Source organism: Ylistrum balloti, unplaced genomic scaffold (assembly GCF_031769215.1).
Source record: "Ylistrum balloti isolate Yb309-2 unplaced genomic scaffold, AGI_CSIRO_Ybal_v1 Utg369734, whole genome shotgun sequence".
Taxonomy (NCBI): Eukaryota; Metazoa; Mollusca; class Bivalvia; order Pectinida; family Pectinidae; genus Ylistrum; species Ylistrum balloti.
Genome location: NW_026781947.1, coordinates 544,323 through 568,921, shown reverse-complemented (window position 1 = coordinate 568,921; position 24,599 = coordinate 544,323). Strand labels below are relative to the sequence as shown.

At 36.7% G+C, this 24,599-nt stretch overlaps 2 protein-coding genes across 2 annotated transcripts; one reads left to right on the top strand and one right to left on the bottom strand.

Annotated features, from left to right (window-relative positions):
- Positions 1-4,031: 4,031 nt before the first annotated feature.
- Positions 4,032-16,380, top strand: LOC132543012 (uncharacterized). Its single transcript, XM_060206467.1, has 7 exons — positions 4,032-4,131; positions 8,349-8,486; positions 8,926-9,164; positions 9,588-9,713; positions 10,957-11,136; positions 14,526-14,568; positions 16,175-16,380. The coding sequence occupies exons 1-7, from the start codon at positions 4,032-4,034 to the stop codon at positions 16,378-16,380; spliced, it is 1,032 nt and encodes a 343-aa protein (XP_060062450.1).
- Positions 16,381-23,882: 7,502 nt separating this feature from the next.
- On the bottom strand, positions 23,883-24,245 carry LOC132543011 (ankyrin repeat domain-containing protein 34A-like). Its single transcript, XM_060206466.1, has one exon. The coding sequence runs from the start codon at positions 24,243-24,245 to the stop codon at positions 23,883-23,885; it is 363 nt and encodes a 120-aa protein (XP_060062449.1).
- Between the last annotated feature and the right edge of the window lie 354 nt (positions 24,246-24,599).

Genomic DNA, 24,599 nt, shown 5'->3' with positions numbered 1-24,599 from the left:
CCAGGCAGACAAACAGAAATCTTAAGTTTCAGTGCGTCGCCCCGTGACAGCCTTGACTAGAGCTACAGAGTCCATCTATCCCGTAGTGAAACCACTTATTGGATTTACCTTCTCTTCCCCATCCTCACTTCCACATCCCAACCCTTCACACAACACATTACCATATGTCTTATAAGTTAATTATATCATTCTAAAGAACAAACAAGCAACATATACTATGAAATAGTTTATTTTTGGAAGGGTTTTATTTTTATTTGTTTCATGGGTACTCAACGTACGGATTGTCCACAACCTGTCAAAATTAGCATAATTAGATTTATTGAGCTATATTTATCCATGGAAACTGGAATGACAACAAAATAACATTTATTTGGGAAAACCACAAAAATTGAGCCCCACGAAAATATCAGATTTTACAGTATGTGTTAGGGTCAGATATTTGTACACTTTAAACTTATCCGGTTATGATTTATGATTGTTTTCTATTTTTGTTTGAGATTTTCCTGTTGAAACATTGCAGATTTGTGTGCATTGTAATATATGTTGATGGATGTTTGATAGGTTTACAGTAATTTGTAAGAGAGTTAAATCAACAAAACTTTGATAAGTAGACTTGCAGGATTAATTACGATGAAAAAATATTTGAAAGTTTAAAGTTTGAACATTTTCATAAGACTCTTGAAAAGTTCTCTTTGTGATTAATTAAACATGATGAAATTTATATACTCTCTTCTGAATTGTCTTGCTGTGTAAGTAATCCTGCAATAATCAGGTCACATGACCTGACCTTTGACTTTTTAACCTTTGAATAATGGAAGCTTTCCTTCATTTCATATATTTATAGATTTGAAGTTTTAATTTAATAAGAATATAGAAACATTAAACAAAATAATTAGTCACACATACCTAAGAGATTAACATAAAATCCTTCATGAATTTGAATTCTCAGAAATCAAGCTGTTTTCATCACACTTCATTACATACTGAAATCAAAATTGATATTTCTGATATTTGATAGTCTGTTATCAAAAGTGCACACAACCTTATTAGGTTGCTGAAAATAGTTCAACAGTCTGTAGTGAGAAGTGTATACCTGCTATGATCCTGCCTTTTCACAAAGATGTTGTCAAGAAAGAACATTGCCTTAAATATTTTGTTGCGTAATTTGAATTAAGAATTTAATTTCAGTCTTACTATTGAAGAGTGCTTATATATACAGTATGGTTTTGGTGAAAGCGTTTTATTTTGTATTGGTGCAGTTGACATTAGTTGTTTTGTTTGGTGAATGGAGAAAATATGTGTAGGTTTTTAATTGCAAATCAATATTTCACTGTCCTGCAATAAGCCCACCCCTTGATTTTAGGTGTTTGTATGTTGGCTAAGGGTGTTGATTTTTTAGCTGCAATAAGCCCAACCACTGACCGTGGGTGAGAGTTTGTATGATGGCCCAGGGTATTTCATTGTCCTGCAACCTGGGCTTATTGTAAAAATTAGTGCGGTAGTAGGAGACATTAAGGGGACATAACTCCAATCCTATTGACTTCTTTCAAATACAAATATAAACATTTATTTTACAACAACTGTGAAACAAGTTATTTCAACTTATACTAATCACTATTGTTGGCCCGAATGTAAGTGCATGAGGGGTCAAATTGTGGAAGGAAACCGGAGTATCCGGGGAAAACACATGTGGTTGGGCAGGTGACCCCTTACATTTTCACGTCCATTCCAGGAATTAAACTTCAGAGAGCTACGTCAAATGCGAGTACACCCAACCCAGTTTCTAAACTAATTGATTAAGACTTAAAACAATTAAGAATAGTTCAAATATATAAAACTTATACAAGTTTAAGAATCTTTCAGTTTTCACATGAAGTAAAGTCAAAGCAATATGAGAACAAAGATATATATAAACTTTGGCTCGCTGGCAAATCTATAATGTTGAAATGGAATGGATCAACATCATTGATGAAATAATTTCTTGGAAGTTTATATATATGAGCTATTATTACTTGCCCAATATATTAGAAGTAGTTGTGTATCAGGTTTTTTATGCTGGCATATTTTTTCCTGTTTGTACTTTGTAGGATGACATATTTAACAATTGTGTTGCCCATTATTTACGGAGTTATCACCCTTTGTTAATCTTGTCTACAGAAGTTTGGTCAGAGATTAAATTATGCCAAACTTTGCCTTGTTATTGAGAACTCAATTGAAGTATTATGTTAGAAATTGTTGGTATAACTGTGTTTTGGAGGGAAACATACAGTTTTGTATTTTTGTCAAATTTAATTTTGTTAAATTGTCTTTATAGCTACTCTGATAAAAATCAAACCACTGTTTCTGAAACAGTAATTTGATATAAAATGTTACTTAATCAACTGAGATTAAAATGTCTTTTAAAGAATATTCTGGTATCAAATTAAAATGAAAAAAAGTACTTAATATGAATATTTGATATAAAATCGTTGTTTTTGAAAAGAAAGATAAATTGGTATATAATATTTATGTATACTGTTCACTGTATACCGATGCTGTGCTGAGGAGATTTTTCTATCATAGCAGCCATAATTTCCTGCAATTATTTTAATTTAGTGTTGAAAATACAGATGCATGCAGTTTGAAATTTGTTGTTTCGAAATTTAACAATCTTTCCGGCCTACAGAATCTGTGTCTGTGATGTACTTGTTTCTATTGCAATACAAGTCTATAGAATCAAGATTTTACCTGATGTTGTTCTCTGTGGATAATATTTGCTTCACTAACACTCTACAGCAATATAAATGTGTACTCTTTATAATGTATGTGTTTAATTATTGAAAATTTTATCCAGAAAATGCTGTCAATTTGTTCCAGCTGCGTAATTGTTATTTTCATTTTGAAGTATGAAATTAAACTTGTTTAAACCATATTAAATTTGAAATTTGTTTTCTATACATCCCATTACCATTCCAGCTTCAACTTTATCCTTTAAATAATAGGTTTAGACTTAAGGTATTTGACCAGTTACATGCTGAGGTTAAGGACTTTCAAGTTTGTTAAAATGAACCCACTTTTAAGGTCAGCTGTATTATAATCTTCAAACATGGTCTTCAGGATAACCAGAGGTCTGTAGCCATATTGGGCAACTAGCAAGCTGGATCATGTTTGATTTAATGAACACTCTTTCTTCAAACAAGTTGATAACAAAAAGGCCTGTGGTCATATTTGGGCAAAATTGTTCGAGAATATCCTTGACCGACTTTTAAGGTCACAGGGGTCAAATGTAGTATAGTCTTTAAATAACTTCTTGATAGCCAAGAAAAGGATGGTTAGTATTGTCCACTCCGATCTCTTAGTGCATTTTTAGTGACTTTTTAAAAATATCACAAATGTTAGCCATCTTGTTGTCAGAGCAGACCCAGAACATATTCTGTATAACAATGCCTCAAGATGGGCCTACATATAAAATATCAGAACGATCTATGTGGTAGTTCCTGAGAATTAGCGATAACAAACTTTGACTTCCAAAATCCAAGATGGCCGTCTGTTGGCCATCTTGTTATCGATCAGTTCCAAAAGACGATATGCATAACTAGGCCTCAGGTGTGACATACATGCAAAATTTCAGAAAGATCAATTATGCAGTTTTTTTAAACAATAGCGATAACAAAAATTGTTTGCATACGGACGGACGGAGAGGTAGTTGTGCATATTTGGACATGTGAGCTGCAGAAAGTACAAAGAGCACTTTTTTGTTGCACCTTTTAAAACCGTATATATGAAGATATTAATCCAAATCAATATGCGAGTTGCACTTCGTATCACTTTTGTCAATAATAAAAAAAAATCCACCACATGCACGAATGCTTCCAATAATGATAATTGACATTCTTCCAACACAATACATTTGTCAACGTTTTCATGAGAGAATGAATTATAAATTGTGTCTTTGTTAAAAATATGTTGGATTATGGACAGGTCATTTTAGACTTCACGGACAGTTTGGAACAGCTGATGCTCACAATTAAGGACAAGTCATCCTAGACGTCATGGACGAATCACCTCAGATGTTACTGACCGCCAACTTCCTGAATACAGTAGTGGTTGAAGCCCACAATTATGGACAAGTCTTCCAAGAATTAAACTCAGGTATTGCCAAATGGACAAAAATACATCAGATATTACTGTTATCATGATCATAAGATATCACAGCCATCAAACATGTAAATGAAGAAGTAAACTGATTTTCGTAAATTGTCCATTTTTTAATCATGGTACAAAGAAAATAACACTTTGGTTGAAGTTTCAATAATACAAAACAGCTTCAGAGTGTGATTATAAAGATCAAATTACACTCATGAACACAAACATGAACAAAGGTATTCGTACATAATTGTAAATTCAAATTTTCAACATAATCAAACAAACAAGAGGCCCGTGGGCCTTAACGATCATCTGACTACAAAACCTTACCCATGGTCAGATGATCTAAAAACGACAAAAATTGAAAACTTACTTTTCCAGATCTGGACACCATAAAAGAATGTCTAAAAAGGAAGAGCTATTTAGTATCAACCTAACCCATATATCATAACAAAAATTGTTTGCATACGGACGGACATATAACATGCTTAGCAGCATATGTCTACATATACAGAAGACTGAGAGTTGCCATGTTGGACGATTCAAACCTTCGAGTTTACAGCATCCATCATCATAATCATCATTACACGAACAAATGGATTAAAATGGGTAAGGATCGCTCTCGCGAGAACATCGCCGAAATCTGTATCGTATCAGAAATATTATCGCTAAGTTCAGAACACATTGACAATTCAACAACACCTCTGTCAAAAGAAGTTGTCATGGAGACTGACGTCAGCCCATGTGCAGTGACGGACAAACAGTTGGCAATAGATCCACATTTACAGATAGAAAAAGAAACGAACTACGCTCATTTTCATGCTAAAACCCCCCATCACGTTCCTACGTTGTGTTCACATGACATCACTGAAAGTGATGACGTATTTACTTTACGTGTACACGTTAAAAACTTACAGACACTGAGCAAAGCGAATGTTTCTCGTCATTTCTGTATTGTCATTTTTCACTAGACTTCCTTATTTCGTCCTGGCTCCACTGAGAAGTCTAAACTGGGATGTTTATTTCGCCCTTGACGATGACCTTGGTCCACAAGACGAGATTCTGAGAAGTTTATTGTTTTTAAACCATGCTATAAATCCTATTGTTTATGGTTTTATGAGCAAAAAATTTCGTAGAGGATATCTGAAAATGTACAAACTGCGTGTATTAAGAACAGCGATTCAATGACGTACAGAATACACCATAGCTTCAGGGTGTGATATTCAAGCGCACAGAAGTTGTAAGGATGTGTGATGTTTTTGGTTATGATGTTAAATAGATTTGACAAATTATTTTTATATTTTCGTTTTGTTTTGAATTCACCTAAATGTTGTTTCTTGTTTAAATCAATACATTATCGTAAAATTTTCTACTGTTGCGTTTCGTATTATTCTTCAATGTTGTATATTTGAGGTGACCATGATGTTAACGAGGAGTTCAGCAGAACTCAGCAACCTCAGATGGAATTCCAAGAAGTGTGGTTCGATCTTCATCGGGAGCGTTGAGCGTTTCTTGAGCTCTAGGAAGCCAAAGCGGAACAGTCCTTGTTGTCGTGGTTGTGCCCCTGGGCAAAATATTTTACCGGGATTGCTCCGGATAGCATTCGGCGGACTTCCCGCAGTTTGTTCATTGACGTAGTCACCAGCTACTAAGGAGAATACTCCCCAAGATGGCCACTGCTGTTCATGGCACCAAACAAATATTACGTGAGCTTATCACATAAGAACAAATTCATTCATTACCATTCTATTTCTAGTGTTTAGAAATTGACCATCTCAAATGAATCTTCATAAATATTACAAATTATTTATGTTACACTAACAACTACGTTAACATTTTCTTACAGTTCGAATGACTCTATGTTCGCTTTATTCTAGTTCAGAACAATATTGCTGTTTCCTATAAAGTAGTTTTTTTACTCAAAAAGAAAATTGAAGCTACAATGATTTCAGGACGGAGTCGTTCACCATAAAGAAAAAAATCATTTTTATTTAGACCACACAACACACAAACACGCGACGCACTCATTAACATACTTAAGGGATTCCGTCCTTATTCTAAATGATCAGAACTGTCGATGGAACATTAATATTAAACTTAGCGAAGTCATCTGCATATACCGGGAGGTCGTCCTTATCAATGGCCGGAGTTGTTTACAGGACGTTAAACAACATAAAACCAGACCTGGTCACAACTCGCCTACATCAGAGGGTCGTCCTTATCAATGGCCGGAGTTGTTTACAGGACGTTAAACAATATAAATCCAGACCTGGTCACAACTCACCTACATCGGAGGGTCGTCCTTATCAATGGTCGGAGTTGTTTACAGGACGTTAAACGATATAAACCAGACCAGGTCACAACTCACATACACATGAAGGTCGTCCTTATAAATGGCCGGAGTTGTAGACAGGACGTTAAACGATATAAACCAGACCAGGTCACAACTCGCCTACACCTGAAGGTCGTCCTTATCAATGGCCGGAGTTGTTTACAGGACGTTAAACAATATAAAACCAGACCAGGTCACAACTCGCCTACACATGAAGGTCGTCCTTATTAATGAATGACCAGAGCTGTTCACATAACGTTGTAAAACCAGACGAGACCAAGTAACCACTTTAACACCGGGAGGTTGTCCTTATAAGATTAGCACATTAGAGGCTCTGGGTTCGAATCCTAGTGGATTCATTTAAATAGATTTCATCGCCAACAGACGTTATTTCTCCATTTCGCAGGAAAAATGAAAAATGACTGGATATTTGTCTGCGTACTGCGGACAGAGATAAAGATGTGTAACTGTGATTTATTGATAACGCTACTGACCGTTACTGATAAAGATATGAGATATCTCTCATAAACTTTACACGACGGCGACAGTTGATGAAGCTACAGTGGACTTAATCTAGCAGTGGCTAACTATGGAGTCACGATATTGTCTGTTGTTGTGTGTTATAACAACTATATATAGTGGTATGTATATCGCGTAGTTATGACAACTGTATATAGTGGTATGTAAATCGTGTTGTTATAATAACTATATATAGTGGTATGTATATCGCGTAGTTATGACAACTGTATATAGTGGTATGTATATCGTGTTGTTATAATAACTATATATAGTGGTATGTATATCGTGTTGTTATAATAACTATATATAGTGGCATGTATATCGCGTTGTTATAACAACCATATATAGTGGTATGTATATCGCGTTGTCATAACAACTGTTTATAAAAGTATGTATATCGCGTTGCTATAACAACCATATATAGTGGTATGTATATCGTGTTGTTATAATAACTATATATAGTGGCATGTATATCGCGTTGTTATAACAACCATATATAGTGGTATGTATATCGCGTTGTCATAACAACTGTATATAAAGGTATGTATATCGCGTTGTTATAACAACCATATATATTGGTATGTATATCGCGTTGTCATAACAACTGTATATAGTGGTATGCATATCGCATTGTTATGATAACTATATATAGTGGTGTGTATATCGCGTTGTTATGACTACCATATATAGGGGTACGTATATCGCATTGTTATGATAACTATATATAGTGGTGTGTATATCGCGTAGTTATGACTACCATATATAGGGGTACGTATATCGCGTTGTTATAACAACCATATATAGTGGTATCTATATCGCGTTGTTATGACAACTATACATAGTGGTATGTATATCGCGTTGTTATAACAACTGTATAAAGTGGTACGTATATCGCGTTGTTATAACAACTCTATATAGTGGTATGTTTATCGCGTTGTTATAACAACTGTATATAGTGGTATCTATATCGCGTTGTTATGGCAACCATATAAAGTGGTATGTATATCGCGTTGTTATGACAACTATATATAGTGGTGTGTATATCGCGTTGTTATAACAACTATATTTAATGGTGTATATATCGTGTCTGGTTGTATTTTGTCTCTTCCTGAATCAGTTCTTACGACGATCATCAATATGTCACGTGCTTTACACATAAGGTCCCTGCATCACATTTTCATTTAGTTTCATCAAATCATCATCTTTCGTTATATTCTTCTTATTCTTTCTTTTTTTTAATTTCATTTCCGCGAGGATTAATCTACCACAAAAATAAGGGAATCTTCAGTGTTGGATTAGAATAGTAGATATGTAACGAGGACAATTATATTTAGAATTTATGTTACATGAAAAAAGAATGACCGCTGATCAGTATTTCTGGTTCTATCTATCTTGTGGACAGGTCAGTGTCTGTTTGTTGACAATGGCAACCCTTACACAGATGGACCACTACGTATTGGAGAGTTATCACTAGCGAAAACTATTGTCAAAAGTCCGCTTCATAGCAAAGGTAAGTGAACAACTAGCCACAAAACGTATGTCTGTCTGTCGGTCTGTCAGGCTCTCCGTCTGTCTGTCTGTCTGTCAGGCTCTCCGTCTGTCTGTCTGTCTGTCGGTCGGTCGTTCGGTCTGTCAGGCTCTCCGTCTGTCTGTCTGTCGGTCCGTCAGTCTGTCAGGCTCTCCGTTTGTCTGTCTGTCCGTAGATACAGTACGATATAATAAACTAGAATATTGATTATGTATGATAAACTAGGACACTGGTTATGTATGATAAACTATGACATTGGTTATATATGATAAGTTTTTTTACATGTAACAAGGACATGTATGATTCCTGTACATGAAGTATATCTAGGTCTTAAATGTTAAAGAAATGAATTACTTAAGAAATATCGAATATTGAAAAAGGTTCAGAAACAGATAATCGTTGAGAGGTGGTCTTGTTTCAGTTTTCTTTCCTCTGAAGCCCGACACATATGCGGCGGTATATTTTATCGGAGGCCTGGGAGGATTGGTTCCGACGGAAACCTATGAGATCTTCCTGTCCAAAGTTGCCTCGCATGGATTTTTTGTGTTTGGAGTCGACATATTATTTCCAGCTTACTCAGATTCTAAAAGAGCCTCAAAATTTCCAGGAAAGCGTACTGAAGGCGACACAGTGGAGAAGCTCTACAGCCAACTAGTTTGGGTAAAAATAACCATCAACGGATTTACATATCTAAATGAAACATGAATATTCATTGTACAGGTAGTGTGTGGGTTTTCTATCTCCTGTGTATTACTTATATCTGAAAAAAATGTCTGTTTGTGTTACACTTATATCAGTGTTTGAAATACCATACATTATTGACTCTATCACTTGTTTATCAACTTTAACGGAATACTACTGATTAGAGTGTTTTGATTTTAATATTTTCATTGAGAGTGTTGTAAACGAAGTCATTTTCTAGCTAAAAAGGTGACAGTATTTGAACGATGACGTCACTACGATGATGTCAGACGCAGACCCTATTTGTATCTAAAAATTCTCTGATATATGTACCCCGCTTAACGTGAATTTGGACAACTATTCCTCTGACAAAAATCTTATTTAATCTTTTTGACGACGCAGTTAAAGTCTTACATGCGAAACCAGACAGAATCGACGATAGATTGGAACCAATTGGCGCTGGTTTGTCACTCGGCCGGATGTGATGAAACACTGAGACTGATCCATGGAAACCACACAATGTACACGGTAAGCTTTACTGTCTTCGAATTCTGTGTGAAAGTTGGAAAAACCGAGTTGATGTTAAGGCAGAGAGCGAGTAATGTAGATACATTTAGCAAGGCTACTGAAAAAAAAATGATAACATGTCCAATTTGCCCGAAATGAAGTCAACAGCATTATGTTGTTTATTTTTTTCTTTTTTACTTTTTATTTCATAGAAGTTAGATATTCTTTATAAAGATTTGAATGTATCAAAGACTGATTCTTGTAAGTTTACAAAAGATACATTTTATGATTGATTTCAATCCAAGAGACCAGCATGAGTCAGCATATCCGACTGTTTTGACAGTATCTTAAGGACCAGCTGGAGTCAGCAAATCCGACTGTTTTGACAGTATCTTAAGGACCAGCATGAGCCAGCAAATCCGACTGTTTTGACAGTATCTTAAGGACCAGCATGAGCCAGCAAATCCGACTGTTTTGACAGTATCTTAAGGACCAGCATGAGCCAGCAAATCCGACTGTTTTGACAGTATCTTAAGGACCAGCATGAGCCAGCAAATCCGACTGTTTTGACAGTATCTTAAGGACCAGCATGAACCAGCAAATCAGTCTGTTTTGACAGTATCTTAAGGACCAGCATGAGCCAGCAAATCAGTCTGTTTTGACAGTATCTTAAGGACCAGCATGAGCCAGCAAATCAGACTGTTTTGACAGTATCTTAAGGACCAGCATGAGCCAGCAAATCAGACTGTTTTGACAGTATCTTAATTACCAGTAGGAGTCAGCAAATCAGACTGTTTTGACAGTATCTTAAGGACCAGCATGAACCAGCAAATCAGACTGTCTGACAGTTATTTAAGGGACCAGCTTGAAAGTTTCATAACAGTAATTTGGCTTTACCACTGAAAATTAATCCACATGGAAAATGGAACAGGTGTTATTTTTTCGTTTATTTTTCTTTAATTCTAAGGGAAAGAAATGATTTTCTATTGTTTGAAGTCGACTAAAAACGAAGACACCGGTACGGGAAGAAAAGTTTGGATCACTTTTAAGGGGAAAAATATTTAAATTCCAAGTCATGTAGCTACAAAAAGGAAATAGTATGAGTTTTCAAAAGAAGGAATGGATGAGGAAAGAAACTAGGGAACTTGCTCCAGTTTTAAAATGTTCAGAGAACATTGTCAATTCGAATAACATGTTTAGACGGTGAAATGAACCTGATTGTTGATACATTCGGACTCTCGTTGAACAAAAATACTATTTGCAGGCAGCAGCTTTTCTGGAACCCTACAGTAAGAACGCCAAGACACGGATGACGTTTCAAATGCCTGCATTGATGTACGGAACTGAGCTGTCGGAGGAGGGGGTTCATTGTGCTGTTAAAGGTTTAGACTGGAACCAATTCTACAATGTCTGGCAGTGTCCCAGGATTAAACTAGAGGCCATTGTACGTTTGTATTATCTGTGTGTATTGTCTGTGTATTGTCTGTGTGTGTTGTCTGTGTGTATTGTCTGTGTAATATCTGTATGTATTGTCTGTGTATTGTCTGTGTATTGTCTGTGTAATATCTGTATGTATTGTCTGTGTATTGTCTGTATGTATTGTCTGTGTATTGTCTATGTGTATTATCTGTGTATTATCTGTGTATTGTCTGTGTGTATTATCTGTGTATTATCTGTGTGAATTGTCTGTATTATCTGTGTGTATTGTCTGTGTATTGTCTGTGTATCATCTGTGTGTATTGTCTGTGTATTGTCTGTGTGTATAATCTGTGTAATATATGTATGTATTGTCTGTGTATCTGTGTGTATTGTCTTTGTATCATCTGTGTGTATTGTCTGTGTATTGTCTGTGTGTATTATCTGTTTGTATTATTTGTGTATTATCTGTGTGTTTTGTTTGTGTATTATCTGTGTATTATTTGTGTATTATCTATGTGTATTGTCTGCGTGTATTGTCTGTGTATTATCTGTGTTTTGATTGTGTATTGTCTGTGTATTATCTGTGTGTATTGTTTGTGTGTATTGTCTGTGTATTGTCTGTGTATCATCAGTGTGTATTGTCTGTGTGTATTGTCTGTGTACTATCTGTGTGTATTGTCTGTGTGTTTTGTTTGTGTATCATCTGTGTATTATTTGTGTATTATCTATGTGTATCGTCTGCGTGTTTCGTTTGTGTATTATCTGTGTATTGTCTGTGTATTATCTGTGTGTATTGTCTGTGTGTTTCGTTTGTGTATTGTCTGTGTATTGTCTGTGTATCATCTGTGTGTATTGTCTTTGTATTATCTGTGTGTATTGTCTGTGTAATATCTGTATGTATTGTCTGTGTGTATTATTTGTGTATTGTCTGTGTGTTTTGTTTGTGTATTATCTGTGTATTATTTGTGTATCATCTGTGTGTATTGTATGTGTGTATTGTCTGTGTATTATCTGTGTGTATTGTCTGCGTGTATTGACTGTGTATTATCTGTGTGTATTGTCAGTGTGTATTATCTGTGTGTATTGTCTGCGTGTATTGACTGTGTATTATCTGTGTGTATTGTCAGTGTGTATTATCTGTGTGTATTGTCTGTATGTATTGTCTGTGTATTATCTGTGTGTATTGTCTGTGTGTATCATTTGTGTATTATCTGTGTGTATTATCTGTGTGTATTATCTGTGTATTATTAGTGTATTATCTGTTTGTATTGTCTGTGTATTATCTGTGTGTATTGTCTGTGTGTATTGTTTGTATATTATCTGTGTGTATTGTCTGTGTATTGTTTGTGTATTATCTGTGTATTATTTGTGTATTATCTGTGTGTATTATCTGTGTGTTATTAGTGTATTATCTGTTTGTATTGTCTGTGTATTATCTGTATGTATTGTCTGTGTGTATTGTTTGTATATTATCTGTGTGTATTGTCTGTGTATTGTTTGTGTATTATCTGTGTATTATTTGTGTATTATCTGTGTGTATTGTATGTGTGTATTGTCTGTGTATCATCTGTGTATTATTTGTGTATTATCTATGTGTATCGTCTGCGTGTTTCGTTTGTGTATTATCTGTGTATTGTCGGTGTATTATCTGTGTGTATTGTCTGTGTGTTTCGTTTGTGTATTGTCTGTGTATCATCTGTGTGTATTGTTTGTGTATTATCTGTGTATTATTTGTGTATTATCTGTGTGTATTGTCTGTGTGTATTATCTGTGTGTATTGTTTGTATATTGTCTGTGTAATTTCTGTGTGTATCATCTGTGTATTATTTGTGTATTATCTGTGTGTATTGGTCTGTGTGTATTGTCTGTGTGTATTGTCTGTATTATCTGTGTGTATTGTCTGTGTGTATTGTCTGTGTATTATCTGTGTGTATTTTCTGTGTATATTATCTGTGTGTATTGTCTGTGTGTATTATCTGTGTGTTATTAGTGTATTATCTGTTTGTATTGTCTGTGTATTATCTGTATGTATTGTCTGTGTGTATTGTTTGTATATTATCTGTGTGTATTGTCTGTGTATTGTTTGTGTATTATCTGTGTATTATTTGTGTATTATCTGTGTGTATTGTATGTGTGTATTGTCTGTGTATCATCTGTGTATTATTTGTGTATTATCTATGTGTATCGTCTGCGTGTTTCGTTTGTGTATTATCTGTGTATTGTCGGTGTATTATCTGTGTGTATTGTCTGTGTGTTTCGTTTGTGTATTGTCTGTGTATCATCTGTGTGTATTGTTTGTGTATTATCTGTGTATTATTTGTGTATTATCTGTGTGTATTGTCTGTGTGTATTATCTGTGTGTATTGTTTGTATATTGTCTGTGTAATTTCTGTGTGTATCATCTGTGTATTATTTGTGTATTATCTGTGTGTATTGGTCTGTGTGTATTGTCTGTGTGTATTGTCTGTATTATCTGTGTGTATTATCTGTGTGTATTGTCTGTGTATTGTCTGTGTATCATCTGTGTGTATTGTTTGTGTATTATCTGTGTATTATTTGTGTTATATCTGTGGGTATTGTCTGTGTGTATTGTCTGTGTATTGTTTGTGTATTATCTGTGTATAATTTGCGTATTATCTGTGTTTATTGTCTGTGTGTATTGTCTGTGTATTATCGGTGTGTATTGTCTGTATTATCTGTGTATTATCTGTGTGTATTGTCTGTATTATCTGTGTATTATCTGTATGTATTGTCTCTGTGTATTATCTGTGTGTATTGTCTGTGTGTTTTGTTTGTGTATCATCTGTGTATTATTTGTGTATTATCTATGTGTATCGTCTGCGTGTTTCGTTTGTGTATTATCTGTGTATTGTCTGTGTATTATCTGTGTGTATTGTCTGTGTGTTTCGTTTGTGTATTGTCGGTGTATTGTCTGTGTATCATCTGTGTGTATTGTCTGTGTGTATTATCTGTGTGTATTGTCTGTGTAATATCTGTATGTATTGTCTGTGTATTATCTGTGTGCATTATCTGTGTATTATTTGTTTATTATCTGTGTTTAATCTGTGGATATTGTCTGTGTGTATTGTGTGTGTATTATCTGTGTGTATTGTCTGTGTGTATTATCTGTGTACTATCTGTTTGTGTATGGTCTGTGTGTTTATTTTCTGTATGTGCATTGCGTTTGTGTATTGTCTAGATCAGTGTTTGAGTGAAATGATGTTGAATTATTACATAAATAATTATAATAATTCATAGCTACTTTGGATATAACTGAGCAGTTTTAAAACGCGTACAATATGTTCGGAATCCTAAACCCGACAAGCTATAGTGATTTACGTCTGTGCTATAACATTCTATGCTAGAACGAGATAAAAAGATGATGACGAGGTACAGTGTTATTTTTCTCTCCAGGGATTCGGACATTGTGACATTCTGGATCCCGAGGCATGGGAAGGTAAGATATTTAAATCACAATTAACTGGCACACCAGGCAGGGTGTGTGAGTGTGTTGTGTGTGGATGAGTGGTGTGTTGTGTGTAGGTGTGTGGTGTGTGGATGAGTGGTGTGTGGTGTGTGGATGTGTGGTGTGTGAGTGTGTGGTGTGTGGTGTGTAGGTGTGGGTGTTGTGTGTGGTGTGCGGATGAGTGGTGTGTGGTGTGTGTGGTGTGTGGATGAGTGGTGTGTGGATGTTCGGGTGTTATGTGTGGTGTGTGGGGGTGTTGGTGTTTGGGTGTCGGTGTGTGGTGTGTGGGTGTGTAGTGTGCGGGTGTATGTGTGGTGTGTGAGGTGTGGTGTGTAGGTGTTGGTGTTTGGTGTGTGGTGTGTTTGGTGTGGTTGGTGTGTTTGGTGTGTTGTGTGGTGTGTGAGTGGGTGTGTTGGTGTGGTGTGTGGGTGTGTGATGTGTGGTGTGTGAGTGTGTGGTGTGTGGGGTGTGGTGTGTGGGTGTTTGGTAGGTTTGGTGTGTGTGGGTGTGTAGTGTGCGGGTGTGTGATGTGTGGTGTGTGAGGTGTGGTGTGTAGGTGTTGGTGTTTGGTGTTTGGTGTGTGGTGTGTTTGGTGTGTTGTGTGGTGTGTGGTGTGTGGGTGTGTGGTGTGTGGTGTGTGAGTGTGTGGTGTGTGAGGTGTGGTGTGTGGGTGTTTGGTGTGTGGTGTGTGGATGTGTGGTGTGTAGGTGTGTGTGGTGTGTGGATGAGTGGTGTGTGGTGTGTGTGGTGTGTGGATGAGTGGTGTGTGGTGTGTGGATGTGTGGTGTGTGGTGTGTGGGTGTGTGGGTGTGTGGTGTGAGGTGTGGTGAGAGGTGTTGGTGTTTGGTGTGTGGTGTGTTTGGTGTGTTTGGTGTGTTGTGTGGTGTGTGAGTGTGTGGGTGTTTGGTGTGTGAGTGTTTGGTGTGTGTGGGTGTGTGGGTGTGTAGTGTGATGTGTGGTGTGTGAGGTGTGGTGTGTAGGTGTTGGTGTTTGGTGTGTGGTTTGTTTGGTGTGTTGTGTGGTGTGTGGGTGTGTGGTGTGTGGTGTGTGGATGTGTGGGTGTTGTGTGTAGTGTGTGGGGGTGTGGGTGTGTGGGTATGTGGGTGTGTGGTGTGTAGTGTGTAGTGTGCGGGTGTGTGAGTGTGTGGTGTGTGAGTGTGTGGAGTGTGATGTGTGGGTGTTTGGTGTGTGAGTGTTTGGTGTGTGTGGGTGTGTAGTGTGATGTGTGGTGTGCGAGGTGTGGTGTGTAGGTGTTGGTGTTTGGTGTGTGGTTTGTTTGGTGTGTTGTGTGGTGTGTGGGTGTGTGGTGTGTGGTGTGTGGATGTGTGGGTGTTGTGTGTAGTGTGTGGGGGTGTGGGTGTGTGTGTATGTGGGTGTGTGGTGTGTGGTGTGTAGTGTGTAGTGTGCGGGTGTGTGATGTGTGGTGTGTGGTGTGTGAGTGTGTGGTGTGTGGGTGTTTGGTGTGTGAGTGTTTGGTGTGTGTAGGTGTTTGGGTGTGGGTGTTTATTTCTAGAACAAGGGAAGGTAAGATGATCATTCATTGAAAAAAAAAAGAAAAATTTGCAGAATATATAAAATTATCAATTTCCAATTACAGGATGTCACGTGACCCATTTCTGTAAGACAACCAATGATACACGGCTAGCAGAATACCGACAGTTTATCCAGGGCGTGGTCTCCAGCTTCCTCATGACGACCCTCCAGGGCCGAACTGACGCCATTTCATACATATCAAATATTAACAGCATTCCGCTTCCCGTCATGGATCTGAAGTCTGATTTCAACTGTTCGTTGATGAATTGAACGTGTTGAAACTTTAATAAAGAATTACTTGTATAATATCACCTCTTAGGATGTAAACGTTAAGTCCAGACTCGTACCAAAGGGACCTGACAACTTGCTCGACGCCCGTACAACATTATTCTAACCTTTGGGTTGCTAGGTCAACATTCAGTGAAAATGCATCACATATAACTGTGTATCTGACTATTCATTGATGATATACGGACCGTGGGGTTTCGAGTTAGTTTCAAGTCCCTGTGTATTTGGCTATTCATTGATGATATACGGGTGTTTGGTTTCTAGTTAATCCCAAGTCCCTGTGTATCTGACCATTTATTGATGATATACAGGTTGTGGGGTTTAGAGTTAGTGTCAAGTCTCTGTGTACCTGACCATTTACTGACGATATACGGGCCGTGGGATTTGGTCCCCGAGTATAAGGATATTTACTTATGAGGGCAAGACCACGTTTCGTTCACGTCAAGGACGAGATCCCAGAACTGAGGAACTATTATTCCATAAACGAAAGGCATGGACCATCCGGAAGTGAAAAACGTTGAGCACAGGAGCTATGCACTTTACCCGTAGCTAATGTTAATCAGAAACAATATGGCGGCATTTCATTTTCCGGAATTAGTTTGGCTTACTTTTGATCTTCATTAAAATAAATTAAGATAGTTTTTACACAAATGATAATGGCATGAGTTTAAGTTTCTTGATTTCTCCAATTTCCCTGCGTGTAACGCCAACCAATATGATGACGTCACAACATATACACAAGCACACAAATTGTCAACGTCACAATGTGTTATTAAACTTTATTGGTGTTTTATTTTCTTGATACTTTCAACCGAAAATGTCATTGTGGCATGTAAGCTTTTTCCGGGCACTGCCTAACTCATATTAGTAATGAGACTGTAGGGTTGAAAGTTAGTGCCAGGTCCCTGTGTATCTTGTAATTTACTTACAGTATGCGGACCGTGGGTTCCGCAGTTAGTGTCAAGTCCCTGTGCATTTGACTTGTTATTTACAGTACATATACAGACCGTGGGACATGGATTTACGCTTGGTACGGAGTCCTTTTTCATCTGACATGCGTATCATGTCGATTGGTCATGTGACGAATTTTACTCTTCAATTCGGTGTTATATCACCACAAATACTCCACATGCAGTCAACCATGTTACATCTCTAATTCTATTTCACTTCCGGTTGGTACAATTTAAGGATCAGTTGTAAACATACGAAACAAAACTATATTTTTAAACTTTTTATAATGAATATGAATAATAGCAAAGGCAGTTGGAGCGAGCTTAGTATCATAATTTATGTATTTAAATAATTTAAAGAAATTAATGATGGCGGCAGTAATCATTTAACCTAAAGTTTAAGGAACTTCCTATGTTGAGTATTGCATTTAATGTGTTCCTAACTACGTGTAGTTCATGGTGTTTTGTTGTTCTTAGCTGATCCTTTCGAACAATCTCTGTATGTTTGCCGAACAAGATACTATTTGCGTAGTCTATACACGTGATGGAGCGTCTTGGTGAGCGAGACTATTTGTAGCTTTGCTCGGCATGCTATCCGCCATTGGCGCGAAGCGTTGAAGGGAATTACACTTCCGTGTCATTACTTCATGACATAGTAAATGTGAATTTTTTTCTTTTTTTTCTTCGCACGTGTTATCTTCAGGGTTTCTTCCTTCCGAATATCAGTGTCCAATAAATGAATGCATTTGTTTTCCTTAATACCTTAATGAGTTATCATAGCACAGTCTGTAATTTTGATCCGAGAGTTCTATCATTTGGCTGTTTGACCTCTATATCAAATAAAACAAACTTATCTATCACAATAACAGTGGGCAAACTTCAATCAAGAATTACATGACAGGAGTCTAAATGACCAGCAGAGATTACCATGCCCTTTTACACATCATAGCAATTTCTCACAAATAATCACATATATTCTTTGTATCTTGTGTTTGGTTGCCTTGTGTTTTTCCTGGGTGTACCTGATATAGGACTCGGATTAGACCGTGACTTGATACCTAACCACTGTTCTTAAATTGTGACCTTGGAATACTCGGCAGAGCTTTAGACTGTGAATTCTGACACGACACGGGAATCAAAGACCTTAGAATTTCGTCTTCGTCAACGTTAATAATGATATGCTATTTTACTCCTTTTCCGAGCTTCTCCTTGATCTTTTTAAACCGGTGTAACAGGAAGGAGCACTGAAAACACTCTGCTATCGCTGGGGTTTGTACTAGAGCCGGACACTCTACCGATCGATTGAAGGGAAATTCCTACTAGCTGATGCTAGTAAGTTGACCTGTACTGTCAACTTCTACACTACTCCCTCCTTCATCACAAAGGATTCGACCCTGAGGACAACAACCCAGGTTCAATATCTCCAAGGAAGCATCTCAATCTCCTACAGCTTCTATCCATGGAGTAGCCAACGCCACCAAATCTGCAACAGGAAGGAGTAATGAAAAACACCCTGCCACCACTGGTGTTCGGACTAGCGACCCTTCGGTCCCAAGCCGGATACTCTACCGCTCGACTAAAAAGGTATTTCCTATTAGCTGAGGCTAGTATGGCGACCAGCACTCTCAATTTCAACATCGGGATCAGGTCCTGGTAACACTCCCAATTAACGTTATCAAAGAACCTTTCTTGGTAATCACAGTTTCAGGGTGTGGTTTTTACAGTGTTGACAACTTGTCCTGATACGCACCAGTTGAGGGGGTCGCCCAGCAGTTGCAGATGATCTTGGCAAGGTCAGACACCTCGTGTTTGATGCTCTCATTTCCTCATAGCAACTGACTCGCTGAAGAAGGAACCAGAACGGTGAAACCTGTGATTACCGGTGACATCAGTCCTAATAGTGATATTATTACTGACGCATCATAACGAGCTATCTTATTGTCCACAAAAAGTTACGGAATAGTTTTTAAAGATGCAATTATCTGTATTAAAAAACTGAAAAAATTGGAATATGAAACACAAGAGTGCATTCAAACAATTCCATTGATGGAATTCGTGGTCATTCTTGACAAAGAGCATCAGCAAGCATCTCTCGATTGACGGAAACCCGCAGAACCGGTTATGTGTTGCTGTAAAACGCATGCTCGATAGGGTTAAGGCCGAGTGAAAGACTAGACCATTCCATACGATAGTTTCTGCTTGAAGGTACTCAATATTCACAAGTCTAGCTCTATATGGTCGAGCATCGTCGTCCATCAGTTCAAACACAGGGTCAACCGCAAAGGGTCATACAATTGAATGAAGGACGTCAGTATGGTACCGTAACCGGTGAGGCTACCACCTTCTAGCACGTGTCAGTCAGACCGACCACATAAACTGATCCCTGCTCAAACCATAATCGAAACCCCCCCCTCCCCGCCCTCCATCCGAAACAGTGATATTCAGTGACGCAGGTACACCTCCCACACATCCTGCCATTATGAATGTTCACACAAAACCTGTACTTATCCGTAAAAGGAACAGGTTGCCACTGACGCAGTCGTCAATTTACATGGTCTACTGCCAAACACTGCCGAGCTACATGGTTACGGCGTGTGAGTCAAGGTCATACAGTGGGTCTATGAATGCGTAATCCAGATCTGTGAAGTCTATTCCTCACTGTTTGTCCGGAAATTCGTCCAGTTGTTCAAAGGAAGTCGTTAGTCAACCTAATGAAACTTGCAAACCGATTTCGCCTCGTCAGGGTGCTCAAATAACGATCCTGGCGGGCTGTCGTGCAACCAAGGTCTACCCGATCGTGGTCTCTAGGTGATGTTCTCAGCAATCTGCAATCGATTCCGAGAAATGAAACATTGAAGTGTACAGCCACAGCTCGTTATAATTGCCCTGCTTGCAGCATTCCGACTAATCGGCCAGCCTCTGTCATGTGACGTCTCATGATAACAAAAGTTTCAAACATGATGCAAAATGACAGGACATTCAGGATTCACAAAATCTGTTTATTTTTACCGAAAAAGTAGCGTGCAGAAAAAGACCTCAGCTATTTATGATCCTTAACTTTTTTTGTCCAGTATTCATGAGTAAACTTAATGATACACAAAGTTATCACAAGCAATGTATATTTTTGATAAAGTAGACTTTAGCCCAATTATACTTTGTATCCAGGTGCCTTACGTATACTCCGTACTCAACACTACATTAAACTTACTCAACATTACAATAAACGTACTCAATACTACATTGAACTAACTCAATATCACACATTACACAACAATATATAACACATACACAACAATATATTATACATACACAACAATATATTACACATACACAACAATATATCACACATACACAACAATATATTACACATACACAACAATATATTACACATACACAACAATATATTATACATACACAACAATATATAACATATACACAACAATATATAACACATACACAACAATATATTACATATACACAACAATATATTATACATACACAAAAATATATAACATATACACAACAATATATAACACATACAAAACAATATATTACACATACACAACAATATATTACACACAACAATATATTACACATACACAACAATATATTACACACAACAATATATTATACATACACAACAATATATAACATATACACAACAATATATAACACATACACAACAATATATTATACATACACAACAATATATTATACATACACAACAATATATTATACATACACAACAATATATCACACATACACAACAATATATTACATATACACAACAATATATAACATATACACAACAATATATAACACATACACAACAATATATTACACACAACAATATATTACACATACACAACAATATATTACACATACACAACAATATGTAACACATACACAACAATATATTACACACAACAATATATTACATATACACAACAATATATTATATATACACAACAATATATTACACATACACAACAATATATTACACACAACAATATATTACACATACACAACAATATATTACACATACACAACAATATGTAACACATACACAACAATATATTACACACAACAATATATTACATATACACAACAATATATAACATATACACAACAATATATAACATATACAAAACAATATATTACACATACACAACAATATATTACACATACACAACAATATGTAACACATACACAACAATATATTACACACAACAATATATTACATATACACAACAATATATTACACATACACAACAATACGTTAAACTTTCTAGACCATACTAAATAAGTTTGAAATGGTCGACAATATATTAAGATGCATACTACAATTAAAAAAAACATATATAACATTTATTTCATGATTAGAACATAAAATTTGGACCTGACAACCCTTCTATTAATGACAAACGCCAACCTCAGCTACTGCCTCCTACTCAATTCCTTTGACACTTGTTGTAACGCCAACGATTCCCTGCCGCCTACACTTATACAACGGTCTGATATCGCAGCACCAAAAGCTAACATATCACTCTGACTTCGACTTTTAAAAGTGACGCTGCATCATTCAGTGCTAAGTTAATTAGCAGTTTTCCTACAGTTTTGATAGTTAATTTGGAAGTGTGGTCAACGTTTCAACAATTTTTTAAACCTTGACATATGAAAAGTTAACCAAATTTGTTGAAATTATTATTAGGATCGGACGACAGGCTTTGTCTATATAAGTCCTTTCCAATTTAGTACATGAATACAATACATTTTCTTCATTACATAAAACAGCTTAAAGCAAGGAAGGGGAGGTAACTCTAATTTGTTATGGAATATAAGGCGCTTATCAGATTAATATAGTTGGAAGTATGCTTTAAGCATTCTATTTTCATTATGCAAATATATTGATAATTCGTTGCTGACAGTTGATAAGTGTAGTGAAAATTTAACCTATTGTGCAACTGACAGTGAAAATTTAACCTATTGATAATTTATCATATATTAATCCTGAGATTGAGGTCTTAATATCTAACACTTTCTGCAGACTTTCACTATAATCATTGTATCCGTCTTTCGTTCACAGCATAGTGACACACTCTTTACGTGTGCGGATGTCGTGGAGGAAGTAATTGTGATGATTGTTAATTTTTCACTGTCAGAATCAGTAAGGTTTTAACGTATTCGATGTTAAAGTAAACGTTACAATCTATATAGGTTAAGTTTGCACGATCACAACCACTATGGAAGAAACCGGCACTGTTATAGAAAATGTATGTGAGGTTTTCACTGTCAGAATGACAATAGTAAATGTTTCATTGACTGGTTCAATATAGATTAAATATTGAGATTGACTGTCAAAATCACTATGGGTAAAATTTTGACGTCAGGTCAATCCAGCTTGAATGTGTTGACCGGATAAACTAAATATATCTTGATGTATTGACTTGGAGCAATAAAAACACAACACCAGAAATATGGTTCATAGAAACACATTTATTTTATATGATAAAACTAGAGAAACTATAGAAATCAACATATCGACAAAGAAACCATCTAATTCTTGACCAATGATAAACCCCGTTACAATCAATCTAGACCAATGATAAACCCCGTTACAATTAATCTAGACCAATGACAATACCCGTTATGATTAATATAGAACAATGATAATCCCCGTTACAATCAATCTAGACCAATGATAATCCCCGTTACAATTCATCTTCAACAGTAGTACTAAATACATCAGTATATGTCCCTCACACTCACAGATACAACAATCGCTCATTTAAACAACATATATACCATTCCATTCACATAGTTTAAATTTTGATTGTCAGAATCCCTGTGGAAAAAATTCAGTCTGATCCACTATAGTTTCCATAGGCAGAGATGGATAAAACCTCGATTGCCAGAATCACTATGGGTTTAGTTTTCACCGAGTCCTAATCGGTTTTCACTGTCAGTTTCACAATAGGTAAAGTTTTCACTGTCAGTTGCACAATAGGTAAAGTTTTCACTGTCAGTTGCACAATAGGTAAATTTTTCACTGTCAGTTGCACAATAGGTAAAGTTTTCACTGTCAGTTGCACAATAGGTAATGTTTTCACTGTCAGTTACACAATAGGTAAAGTTTTCACTGTCAGTTGCACAATAGGTAAAGTTTTCACTGTCAGTTGCACAATAGGTAAAGTTTTCACTGTCAGTTGCACAATAGGTTAAATATTTACAGGCATTTGCACAATAGGTTAAGTTTTCACTGTACTTATTAACTGTCAGCAACGAATAACTTGCTCTCGTTTATCTTTGACACTGACCGTGTAATCCTCTTGACTGACTGGTATCTGTCTTTCGTCTTAAGTTTGGGAGAACTGATGGAAATTCCTCTTTCTACCTCGATCCCGATACAAAAAGGACCTTTTGCAGTTCAGTTGTCTGGTTGTAATTCACATCCGTCTTACTGGTCACATTAGAATCCGCTGATAACTAAGCTTTTTCAATGTTTATGTTCTGTTATTATCGTGGAGCAAACATTCATTTAAAAGTTGTGTAAAAACACTCTGCAATATTTGCACCGTATAGTTCTAAATTGTTTCTCATTGACCAAGGTGCCGTGTACTGAATCGCGTATGTAAGGGCCGTTCTTCCATGTTTGTCCTTAGCAACTGGATCGGCGCCTTTTTCAAGCAAAAGAGTTAATATCCTTTCTTCTCTGTTCCAGGACTCCAGTTTGTAGCTTCCATGTCGTATACATGCAGACATCAAAGCGGTCCTTCCCATATCATCCCGAACGTTTACGTCAACTCCACCGTCCAGCAAAATCCGCACGAGTTTAACTTTCCTTTGCATAACTGCGTGGAGCAACAAATCAGACTCTATCGTGAGATCACCAGCCATTTCTGCTGTACTCTTTGTAAGAAATCCGTGTTTTTTTATTTAAATAGTGTCCACGTATCTTGTATATACCGAGCTTGACGCAAATTGGTCAATGAAATATTTAAATTTACTGCTGAACGTGCGTGTGTGACAAGTATGATATCATCTGTTAAACTTCAAACTGTGATATTTCATTATCAGTTTGAAATAGGACATAGTTATTTTTGCCTACATTAAGTACGGGGGCTGTGATAACTCTGTCGGTTAAGATCCGTGACGCTCCCTACACACAAACTGGCATGGTTTGATTCACGGACAAGATACCTTATCCAATTAGTGTAGAAAGCATGTGACATCCCTCCCATATTATGTTCA

Excerpts from the sequence above, each read along its gene's own strand:
- LOC132543012 (XM_060206467.1), top strand. The coding sequence starts at position 4,032 with ATGGACGAATCACCTCAGATGTTACTGACCGCCAACTTCCTGAATACA. Across the intron at positions 4,132-8,348 it reads CTTCCAAGAATTAAACTCAG|TATTTCTGGTTCTATCTATC; the intron begins GTATTGCCAAAT and ends ACCGCTGATCAG. Across the intron at positions 9,165-9,587 it reads TCTACAGCCAACTAGTTTGG|TTAAAGTCTTACATGCGAAA; the intron begins GTAAAAATAACC and ends TTGACGACGCAG.
- LOC132543011 (XM_060206466.1), bottom strand. The coding sequence starts at position 24,245 with ATGGCTGGTGATCTCACGATAGAGTCTGATTTGTTGCTCCACGCAGTT.